The sequence below is a fragment of the Sabethes cyaneus genome, chromosome 2, assembly GCF_943734655.1.
Source record: "Sabethes cyaneus chromosome 2, idSabCyanKW18_F2, whole genome shotgun sequence".
Classification (NCBI taxonomy): domain Eukaryota; kingdom Metazoa; phylum Arthropoda; class Insecta; order Diptera; family Culicidae; genus Sabethes; species Sabethes cyaneus.
Genome location: NC_071354.1, coordinates 111920988 through 111933390, shown reverse-complemented (window position 1 = coordinate 111933390; position 12403 = coordinate 111920988). Strand labels below are relative to the sequence as shown.

Here is a 12403-nt window from a genome sequence, read left to right as displayed (position 1 = left end):
ATTGAAACCTCAACTAGCCTTCTGGTCATATACTACTATTGCACGGCCTAGGATAACCTATGCTGCAGTCGTATGGTGGCCAAAGGTGAATGAGGTGACAGCCCAAGCCAAACTAAACAAAGTTCAGCGCCTGGCCTGTCTTACAGTTACCAGTGCCATGCGTACAACACCTACTGCAGCCATGGAGGCAATGCTATGCTTACTGCCTTTGCATCTTCATGTGAAGAAGGAAGCAGAGCTCGGCGCACTACGGTTGCAAAGGAGTAAAACCATACTCGAAGGTGACCAAATCGCTCATCTTCGCATACTTCGGGAATTCAATCTGACACCCTTAGTAACTTCAGTCTCTGACTGCATGGAAGCTAGGCCCAATATGGACGTTCCATATGAGGTGATTGAAACAGATCGCTCAATGTGGAATAATGGAGGGCCAGATCTTCCATCTGGAACTATCTGTTTTTTTACAGATGGTTCAAAAATGGGGGCCTGCACAGGCTCCGGAGTCTACGGACCCGGCATCAGGGAAACTATCTCATTAGGAAAGTGGCCCACCGTTTTTCAAGCAGAAGTATATGCCATATACATCTGTGCGACAATATGCTTGAAACGAAAGTACAGGCATGCGAAAATCGGTATCTTCACGGACAGCCAAGCAGCACTACTGGCTCTCAAGTCCGCCAAATGCGTGTCCAAATTAGTTTGGGAGTGCAGCACAGCATTGAGGGAACTCTCCCGCCAAAACAAAGTTTTATTACTTTGGGTGCCCGGTCACTGCGGAATCGAGGGCAATGAATTTGGTGACAACCTAGCAAGACAAGGATCAGCTCAGCAATTTATTGGTCCTGAACCGTTTCTGGGCACCTCCACATCCGCCGTGAAAGGCGAACTGATGACATGGGAAAAGCTAGAAATAGCATCCTGTTGGAATCAAACACAGGGTTGTAGACAAGCTAAACAGTTTATCTACCCAAACCCTGCATTAGCTAAAAAACTACTCCATTTAACTCGTAGTGAACTACGTACGATCACGGGACTCCTAACAGGACACAGCCCCGCTCTTTATCATTTAAAGAATATCGGCAAGGTATCATCTGACACCTGCCGCTTTTGTAACTCTGAACCTGAAAGTTCAGCGCATCTGCTCTGCTATTGCGGAGCTCTTGCATTATCAAGGCACAACTTCTTAGGAAGTTTCCTTCTTACTCCATATCAGCTATGGAGCCTAAATCCCAAAACGGTCATTGGCTTTATAAACCATGTAGTACCGAATTGGGGCACAGGATTACAACTATTCCGCTCAACTCCATCAATGGGTATGAGCGGTCCGTAAACTGTGTACAGCAATCGGGGCCTGCCACAAAAGACGATCATTAAGACTGTCGCAGTGGCCTTTTAACCCAATGCCCTTCTGGCATACAAAAAAAAACAAAAAACGTTTCACAACTGAAACGGTGAGATCCTCCAAACCGCTAGAATTACAGTCGAGCTACTGATATTCGGCCAGTGACGTTCGCCCGAATGATCTATCTAACTTTCTAAGAAGTGGCTCATTCTGGGACAAAATTTTCTATGGAATGGTAGGATCTGGGAAGTGGCTTTCTGGGGAATGGTATTTTCAGGATAATGACTTTCTGGGGAATGGTATATTCTGGAAAATAGTTTTCTGGGGAATGGCTCATTCTGGGGTTTGGAATTCTGGGGAATGGTTTTCGGGGGAATAGTATACAATCGTTTTGAGTTAGTATTTTAACAACATTGCAAATTTTCCTTTCTTTTAAAAGGAAATATAAAATAAAAAAACATTTTTTAAAAGACGCTTGACCATATGCTTCTCTTAACTCCATGTCATATTTAGAACTCTAATTCCATCTCGAAGCAATATAATTTATTTTCACTATTACAATTCTGATGTGATCTGAATTATCGAGAGAATCACTATTAAAATATTATAAAAAGATTTGTAGGTTATTCTTGCTTATCGAAATTGATTCAGTTCATATTTGAATTCAACTAAATAATTAAAGTCTTAGGTTAAACCAATGAATTGCCCAATACAAACAACTATATTTGATGGGACGTGCGCTCGGCTTTTCTGCGGTGTGCATCCCATACCCTACTTGTGTTTAGTCCCGCAGTGTTTCGTACGTCCGAACGAGATGAAAAAGGCTGCAGACGACGCGAAGAAACGCTTTGCCCATCTTGACGGCGATCATTTGACTCTCTTAAACGTTTATCATGCGTTCAAACAAAGTAAGTGTACTCGAAACCAAAATATTTTTGACTAATATATGATTTAATATTTCCAGATAATGAAGATCCTAGTTGGTGCTACGATAATTTTATTAACTACCGCTCATTAAAGTCAGCCGATAATGTACGTCAACAGTTATCTCGAATTATGGATCGTTTCAATTTGAAACGTACGAGTACCGACTTCAACACGACCAACTACTATTTCAATATTCGGAAAGCATTGGTACAAGGATTCTTTATGCAGGCAAGTAAATTTAATCAGTGTCAGCAAGTCAGTGGGTTTATATTATTGTAGATTTGTAGAAGGTGGGCAGGCGTATCAAAAGTCTGAGTCTTACCAAAAACATTCCATCAAGAAAGACTGGCATCTATTCCTCGCGCCCATACAAATGACAAGTAACAGAAGCAACAGCGTACCCCTCCCGACAAAAGTTGAAGCTGTGTGAACTTTGGGTGGGACAAGATATATGCGAGTGTGGTAATGCATTTCATACGCGTTTGTGTACATCCATATTCTAATCAGGTATGGTTCGATCACTGACTCAATTTTGATTCATTTGACAGTACCGTCTCAGCTGCCAAATATGACAATAGACTAATCTCAAGTTTTTAGTCTTGACCTTGAAATGCGGTCATACATATATATTAATATTTTTTTGAAACGATGGTTCTACAATTGATTGAGAATTCTTGAGAAGTAGATTTTGCGGTCTCCTTTTGTCCAGCGCTTCTATGGTTCAAAGGTACAAGTACCAGTTTGTTCAAAGGTACAAGTTGTGGGTTCGAATCGGGTTATAATCTCAGATTATAGCTTGGTTCGACCCATGCACCTTCCAGCATTGGACAAAAGGTAGGAGTCAAAATGACTACTTGTCAAGCATAGTTACCAATACCCCCCCCCCCCCCTTCCTTTCCGCTCTTCCCCTCCTTCACCAAAAATTTTCATTTCTTTTCCCTACCGTCCCTTCATCAATTGTAGAACCATCGTTTCAAAAAAATATTAAATATGACAATGTTGTATATGGGACATATGTAGAACTAATTCTAATCTACAATTTTTCTGAACAAAGTTTTGCTGTATCTTTTGTAGTTACGGTGCTACAACACTCGTAACTCATCAGATCTAATAAGATACTAGCATTGTAGCGCCGTAACTACAAAAGATCAGCAAACCTTTATTCAGCAAAATTATAGATAATTAGCTGACCCGACAAACTTCGTATTGCCTTCGTACCCCTTACGCAGGATGTACCATCTCACGGAAAATGTTTTCGTGGAAAGTATCATTTCGCAGGGGTTATTCTCTCCTTACTCGCTGTCGCTCGCTCGAACCCAAGTGAAAGAAAGTAATAGAGGTCAATAGACCTAGGAAAATAAATAAACCTAATCGATAGCTTTTGGTGATCTTGTTTTTGACTAATGTTTTATGGAAGAGTCTAAAATTTTTCGGGTTCGATTAGTTTTCAAGTTACGCAAAAATTTCTGTTGTATGAGAGTTTGTATGGGAGCGTCTCCTTTTTTAGGGGGGAGGGGTCATAATTTACCTCCTGAAAAGGGGAGAGGTCTCAATGCACCATAGAAAAAGAATTTGCCTCTCAAAACACTTACATGCCAAGTTTAGTTTTATTTGCTTGATTAGTTCTAAAGTTATGAAAAAATTTGTATTGCATTTGTATGGGAGCCCCCCCTCGTAAAAAGGAGAGGGGTCCTAATTCATCATAGAAAAAATTCTTGCCTCCAAAAACCTTCACTTGCCAAATTTGGTTCCATTTGTTTGATTAGTTCTCGAGTTATGAAGAAATTTGTATTTCATTTGTATGGAAGCCCCCCCTATTAAAGGAGAGAGGAGTCATAATTCCCCTTGTAAAGAGGGGAGGGGTCTCAATTTACCATAGGAAAAATTTTTGTCACCAAAAACACCCACACGCCAAATTTTGTTCCATTTGCTTGATTAGTTCTCGAATTATTGTATGGGAGCCCCCCTCTTAGTGTGGGGAGGGGTCTCTAACCATCATAAGAACCTTCCCTGGCCCCAAAAACCTCTACATGCAAATTTTCACGCCGATTGATTCAGTAGTTTTCGATTCTATAAGAAACATCCCGACAGACAGACAGACAAAAATCCATTTTTATATATGCAGAATTTATATATAAGACTAGATGACCCGAAAAACTTCGTATTGCCACAAATTAAACTGTGTTGTACATAAATCATGAGTCTTGGATGATCTTTGTCACAATTTCGAGTTTTGCAAGTTTCTGAGAAGTTCAACCTTAGATGATTCATTTTGGCAGTTACGTAACTATGAAAGCATCCCAGGTAACCAATAAGCATCATCAATGCTATCCAGCTTCTTACGAGCCATAATGGCGGACGTGTTCGTAATATTTGAGCAGCATTTTTGACATTTCCCTAATACATCGCACGTTTTCTTTCCGTGCTTTCACGGTAAATCTAAAGGAATGTACGGAAAGAAAACGCATTTAAGTTGCCTTAAATTTACAACACCTATGCAGTCAAAAAGCTAATATACAACAACGTTCAGTATAAAATGCCAGATACGCTGATTTGCTGCTTATGTTATTGCTTATTAGTTACCAGTTTAATATACAAATTTGCAATTTTTCCTCACAGTAAAGTAGAAAACAACTCCCCTGTCACCTCATTGCACAGCCAGAAAGCGGATAGCGGATAGAAAGCGAAATTGCCATGATTGTACATTTCGCCGAATTTCATTTTGCGAAAAACCTTAAGCGGAATGTACCATTTCACGGAAAACTTTTTGTGGAAAGTACCATTTCGCGATCCTCTCCTTACTCGCTATCGCTCGTTCCAGGAAACCCAGGTAGACCTAAGAAAACAAATAAACCTAGACAGTAGTGATTTCTGCGGGGAGTTGCCTCGCCCCAGTGGGCGGCGCTTCCGACGGCGGGTCACCGGCAACACTCGCAGCCGTCTCGTCCTGAATGATCTAGTGTTATTATAGATAGTTTTTGTTGTCTTGTTTTTGACTAATGTTTTATGGAAGAATCTCGAATTTCTCGAGTTCGATTAGTTTTTGAGTTTCGCAAAAATTTCTGTTTTATTTGTATGAGAGTCTATATCCCCCTAGCACAGGGCTGAGAGGTCTCTAACATCATAAAATAAATTCAAGACACCAAAATCTCCTACACGCCAAATTTGGTTCTATTTGCTTGATTAGTTCTCAAGTTATAAGGAAATTTGTATTTCATTTGTATGGGAGACATCCCTCCTAAATTTCGAAAAAATTTCTGCCATCTAAAACTCCCACATGCCAAATTTGGTTCCATTTGCTTGATTAGTTCTTGAGATAAGAGGAAATTTGCATTTCATTTGTATGGAAGCCTACCCTCTTAAAGGGGAGATGGGTCATAACTCGCTTTCTAAAGTGGGGAGGGGTCCTAATTCACCATAGAAAATATTCTTGCCTACAAAAACACCCACATGCTAAATTTGGTTCCATTTGCTTGATTAGTTCTAGAGTTATGAGGAAATTTGTAGTTCGTTTGTATGGGAGCCCCCCCTCCTAAAAAGGTAAGGGGTCCTAATTCATCATAGAAGAAATTGTTGCCTCCAAAAACACCCACATGCCAAATATGGTTCCATTTGCTTGATTAGTTCTCGAATTATGAGGAAATTTGTTTTTCATTTGTATAGGAGCCCCCCCTCCTAAAGCGGGGGGGGGTCCTAATTCGCCATAAAAAATATTCTTGCCTGCAAAAACACGCACATGCTAAATTTGGTTCCATTTGCTTGATTAGTTCTAGAGTTATGAGGAAATTTGTATTTCGTTTGTATGGGATCCCCCCTCTTAAAAGGTAAGGGGTCCTAATTCACCATAGAAAATATTCTTCGAATACTTTCACAAGCCAAATTTTGTTCCATTTGCTTGATTAGTTCTCGAGTTATGAAGAAATTTGTATTTCATTTGTATGGAAGCCCCCCCTCTTAAAGAGGAGAGTAGTCATAATTACCCTTCTAAAGAGGGGAGAGGTCCCAATTGACCATAGAATAAATTCTTGTCACCAAAAACACCCACATGCCAAATTTTGTTCTATTTGCTTGATTAGTTCTCGAGTTATGCAGAAATAAGTGTTCATTTGTATGGGAGCCCCCCCTCTTAGTGGGGCTAGGGGTCTCTAACCGTCACTAAAACCTTTACTGGCACCAAAAACCTCTACATGCAAATTTTCACGCCGATTGGTTCAGTAGTTTTTGATTCTATAAGGAACATCCCGACAGACAGACAGACAGAAATCCATTTTTATATAGAAGAATAACCTGTTCTACAAATATCCCAAATATAACCTTGTCATATTTGGCCCCGTTAAGACTACTGTACTATCAAATGAATCAAAATTGAGTCAAAGTGATCGAACCATTCCTGATTCTAATATACACACACTAGTGGTATTTCAACTTCAACTCGGCAGAGAGCATTGCTGTTGCTGTCTCTCGACTTTTGGCAGAGTAGTCAGTCTTCTTGATGGAATGTTTTTGGTCTTACCCAATATTTTCGGAACCTATGTACAGCTGCTGATGGGGTTCACCATATGTTGGTTGCCCTAATGATAAAAAGCGCTTAGATTCTGTGAACCATAAACCTAGTTCGGTTTCTGAAAATTTAAGACCTGTGTTCTTTATTTGACGCTTAGGGTTCCCCTCTTCCCCCTCCTGATTTAGGGTGGTCCCAAAAATAATCCTTGCCATTAGGCCTTTTTTTTAATTCGTAACTTTTGAATCACTCGACCGATTTTAATAATTTTGATAGCTACTGAAAGATTTGATAATAAGCTTTCAAGAAAAATAACCTAAACGAGCTTTATATGAAAAATATTAGATTTTGGCATTCAAACTTTTGCAGAATTTTAAAATCAATGAATTATGATGCGATACCTAAAAAGATCAAAGTTTCAGAAACGTTCATGTTTTCGGTTTGGGAATATAACTTTTTAATAAAATAGGGTCGATCATTTTTAAGAACACCCAAAATTAAAAATTTTTATCTAAAATTTTCAGAAAATGAACAAGTTTATAAGGTTTGAACAAGATCGGAGCACTTTTTATTATGAAATTAGGTCATTATAAATTGTTTTTAAAGTTTTGTCACTCCCCTGTAAAATAGGCTTTTTGGACAGGAGTAAAGAATTTTTGTATCAAATCAATTATCAGTGGGCTCTAAAATTTAATCAACTCGAAAAATCAGTGTACAGATTTTTAACCTCTAGCAAGAAATAGTCGGGATCTGGTGTTAATATTAAAAAAATTGTCAAAAATCGACTTTTTGGTACTTTTTTTCGAACTCGACCTTTTTCGAAGTATGAGGTAGAACACATGGTCAGTGTTAAGTCAGATCGAACCAAGTGATTAAACTCTGATTTCGAGAAAAACGCGTTTAAAGTTTGCTGCTCTGTACAGTTTACAGCTACCAATCGTTCGAAATCGTCTCATAACTCTGGCTGTTTGCAATATTTATGTAGTCTGATTAGAATAAAATACAGCTTAGAAAATTCTTGATCGTTTGCTGTCATTAACTCAGTTTTTTTTTTTAATTTTGCGACTAGGTTCGGTCTGTGTTAACACCGATCACATGGCCCATAGGAAACTTTGTTGAAAATGCCACTGAAAATGTCCGATTTTACCAAATTACTTGCATGCTATTCTAAGGCTGTGAATCATTTCGCGAAATATTTAACTTTTATCATTCAAAACAAGGCTGTTGGGGTTTTATGATTCATTTCCCGTTCATTGTGTTGAGAAGCAGGCATTGGCGGAACTAGCGCTCTATTTCTAGAGGGGGCTATAGCCTCCGGCAATTTTTTCGAACATTTTATTTGGTCGGCCAGGTTCGTTTTTCTATGGGGGGGGGGGGCTAAATCTCTCTCAGGTGGCTTCCGCTAATGAAAACAGGTTAAAGGGTGTCCACGGTAAAATGCAACACTCTCAAATTTCCATAGCTTTTGAACCGTTGCACAATAGTCGGAAAATTGCGATTTTTGGCCAAATTTATTTTTTAGTTTCAAATTGATTCTAGATTATATTTGTTACACAAGAAATGATTTAAACTTATAGGAACTGTTGTTTAGGGTGATTTGGGGAAAAATGATCAAATGTTTCCGATATAAATATTTGCTTGACAAAAAAAAATTTCTTTCTCGCGGGGATTCTCCCATTTTCTCATTGAAACTCTCTTCAGGTACTAAATAAATTTAGTAACAAAGATAATCACATTTGTTGAAAGAGTACTTAAAATTTTAAAGACTGCGGCGACAAGAGGCGATAAGAGTTGTTTTTTTTTATTAAAGTTTATGAGAATTTCATTTTTATTAAAGCCTATGGCGCACCTCATTGAGTTTAAATTTGTTTTCATTTCATTTTTTAATAGGCTAAGATATTAGTTTTAAAATTATATACAGTGGTAACCCGATTTTGTCACTCCCCGATTTTGTCACGTTTTTGACCCGATTTTGTCACCCCCGATGTTGTCACGTTTTTTACCCGATTTTGTCACGCTTTTGATTTATCAAAAGCTTAGTTCGTCAAATGTGTTAAAACACCGCACGCTATGTCTGAAGGGAGCGATTATGCAACTATGATGTACATTAAATTTTCTTTCACAACGTGTTAGTACAGGTCTTCACGATTCATAATAAGCTGATTTTAAATAAAATCATCGGGAAAAAATTGAAAAAAGTCAATTTGAATATTTTAGCTATAACCAACCAGGTACAGGTGTACGCACATAGTAATTCCATGATCAAAAGTGCTCCGATTTTGTTCAAACTATGAGGATTTGTTCTTTTTGTGAAAATTTTAGACTTGTAGTTTTAGTTTGATGCTTAGGGTACATGCTCTTGGGATACGGTGTGTGGACCACTTAGGGTGGTGCTAAAATCATCATCTGTGTCATGACACTTTCTCTTAAATACTTAACTTTTGAATTGCTCAACCGAAAACAACAATTTTGATAGGAATCGAGAGGTACATTAATGAGTATCTAATAAAAACGTTGCATTATAACCTATATTAGCTATGAAACCCAAACCATCCAAACCATGGCATAATTACAAAAACCTTGAACATGTTTTCCATGCAATGACGACAATAAGATCCCAGCTTTTATATAAAAAAAAAATTTCTACAAAATCGTTTATTTTTTGTTTGTTTTGGAGATACAGTTTAGTAAGTGGGTTTGCCTATACCCGATTGATCTAAATCGGGGTTTCAGACTTTGACTGTTCCAAACTCAAATTTCTTCTGCTATGTTTCTATTCAAACGATTGAATTCGCTATGTAAGCACAAATCGATCTCTTGTACTCTCATGGAACTGCCATATGGAAAGTTTGTGAAGATTTGGTGCAAAGTTTTGTCTATCCTTTTCACTCTTTAACAAACTTATGCACAGACTTCACAAATAAAACACACTTGGAAAGGTGGCAGCACCGTTTCGCGCACATAGCGAATAGAAACATACCGAAATCAGACAATAAAATATAGAATGAGAATCAATTGGGGGTTAAAACGAGACCACTACGGACAAGGGGTCTTTAAATATTGAAGTTATGCTTGGTTAACTGAAAATGACTAAAAACTAAGAATTACACTTTTAACAACTTGAAACAGTGAACCCCTCGCTCACCAGTTTTCAAAAAAGATGATTTTTAGCAAATCCTGATATCTTCGTAATGTAATATATCCTAAATTTGCTATGAAATAAGTAATAAACAGCATAGTTTTGTAAAGAAGAAAGATAGTGCTTTCAAATTTAATGGAAATAATGTTAGCGGCCATCATAGATCTTAGATGAAATCGATTAATGTGGCAATAAGTCGATTTCTTGGTATAATCTAATATGGCGACACTTGGATTTGTCTCTCCAAAAAATGTTTCACTTAATTTGAAGGCCTCGTCCGTCGTCCTTTCTTTTTACAAAACCGTGTTGTTTGTTATTTGTTTATGTAGCAAATTTGGAGAATATCACACGATAAAAATGTTGAAGTTAGCCAAAAATCAACTGTTTTTAATACTATTTGGCCACTCAAAAGAAAGTGTCATGACTATGATGCTGATTTTTGGGACCACCCCGAATCAAGCGGGGCACTCTAAGCGCCAAATTAAAAATACGTGTCTAAAATGTTCATAAAAAGAACAAATCTACAAAGTTTGAACAAAATCGGAGCACTGTTGATCAGTGCGTACACCTGTATCAACCGGGTGCAGCTAAAACATTCAAATTGACTTTTTTCAATTTTTTCCCGATGGATTTTTTTTAAATTAGCATATTCTGAATCGTGAAGACCTGTACTAACACGTTGTGAAAGAAAATTTTATGTACATCAAAGTTGCATAATCGCACCCTTCAGACATAGCGTGCACCGTGAAAAGAACTGTGTTCAAAAAGTTGATTATCGTGGAGTTTCCACAAAAGTTGTTTCTTATCTCCAGAACTATAATAACTAGAAGATTACTTTCTTTGGCAAAGTTCTTTATAATAATCTTTTCAAAAGTTTTGTAGAACATTGTTTTGCTCTATCTCTTACTGCTTGAAAAATAAATTTTCTATCTTACTTTTAGGGGGGTTAATCAAAGAATCGTTCATACCATAAGAAAGAGCTTCTTACGCTGTGAAATTTCTCTGAACATAGTTAATCAGTATAATCAACCATTTCGGCGCAATTAAAAAACGCGTGTTTTCATACCTTTGGGAGTGCTGTGAAAAGGTGACAAATGTCCACATAGAGGTAGAAGGAAGTCCGACATGCCCTAAAAGTGATCAGAATGAAGTATATGTAGTTCGTTCTAAGTTATCTGCAAAAAAATAAAAATTGGAAAAAATACCCGATTTTGTCACTGCCCCGTTTTTGTCACCCCTAAATTCATCATGGGGGTGACAAAATCGGGTCATTACTGTATAACAATAAGATTTACATCCGCGATAACTATGTATTTAATTTTTTGACTTTTTTAAAATGACTTATTTTTAAAACTTTTGAAATGGACTACTTTTGACGGCTTATTTCTACATGATATTTTTTATCTATCAAAATTTAATTCGCGAATCATAAAAATATAGGTAATTTGCTACAAAACCGCGTTTAAGCATGTGCTAAAATGTGAAATTTTACATTCGGCAATTTTGGCCGCTACTTTATATGGAGCCCTTCTTATGTGCGTTGGGGAAAATTAATTGAAATTTTGCATGGAGAAAGTTCAAAGTGCATTGTTTACACTGTATGAGTTTTTTCATAAGGCGTGCAAAGATCTAAAAAATGGTGTCGAAAGAAGAGCCAGGTTCGTGAAAAATTTTTGCACAAGTACCTGCATCGAAAATGGGTTATGGACGACGAGGCCTACGTGAAAGCGGACTACAACCAGATTCCGGGGAACCAGTATTCCACTGAAGTCTCACTACTGTCCTACTATCTTCTGGTAGGATTTGGCTTCACGCCATTACGCAACGGTCGTACTGGAGTGGCATAAGACAAATAATGTCGATTTCGGGCCAAAAGATCACAACCCCCCAAAAACGCCGGAGCTGCTGCCAATCGAAAAATACTGGGCTTATGGAGCACAATCTCCTGAAATATCCTAAAGTAGTCAAAACAGTTGAAGAAATGAAGAAAGTAGGGATAAATATGCAAAACATGTCGATTTTGAGGTTGTGCAAAATCTCATAGGTGGGATTTTGGCCATAATACGGCCATTCGGATTCGGATGTAAAATTTAAAAAAAGATGGTAAAAATAACAGGCAGGGCACACTACTCCTTGGAAAAAAAAATCCCGACTTTTTCCCGATAGGATTTGACTTTTTCCTGGCAATTTTTTTTTTCGTTTTTCAGTTATAGAATAAAGTTTATACAGGCGTAGAAGGAAATGAACTCCAACCTGCTGGATACGGCTTTAGTTCTCCGTTTATTCACCCAGATCCATTCTAGGGAATTTCTGACTGAGTGCGGTAGAGTGAGCTAAGTGATGTCCGTTAATCGTTCGATTAATTCAACTAATCGAATAACACAAGGAATATTCGAATAATTTTTAATCGAATACTGCCAGCACGAATAGTTGAATTAATCGAATAGTTCAATGAGCACGAATAATTCCCGAATAATGCTCGTTAATCGTTCAT

At 37.7% G+C, this 12403-nt stretch overlaps 1 protein-coding gene across 1 annotated transcript in view; it reads left to right on the top strand.

Moving 5' to 3' along the window:
• The window catches only part of LOC128734226 (putative pre-mRNA-splicing factor ATP-dependent RNA helicase PRP1), a 42145-nt gene that overhangs the window by 26302 nt on the left and 3440 nt on the right, over positions 1–12403 (top strand). Inside the window, exons 5-6 of the mRNA XM_053828290.1 lie at positions 2128–2250; positions 2307–2497. Coding sequence (XP_053684265.1) covers positions 2128–2250; positions 2307–2497 — 314 coding nt within the window. The remainder of the gene's footprint in view (positions 1–2127; positions 2251–2306; positions 2498–12403) is intronic.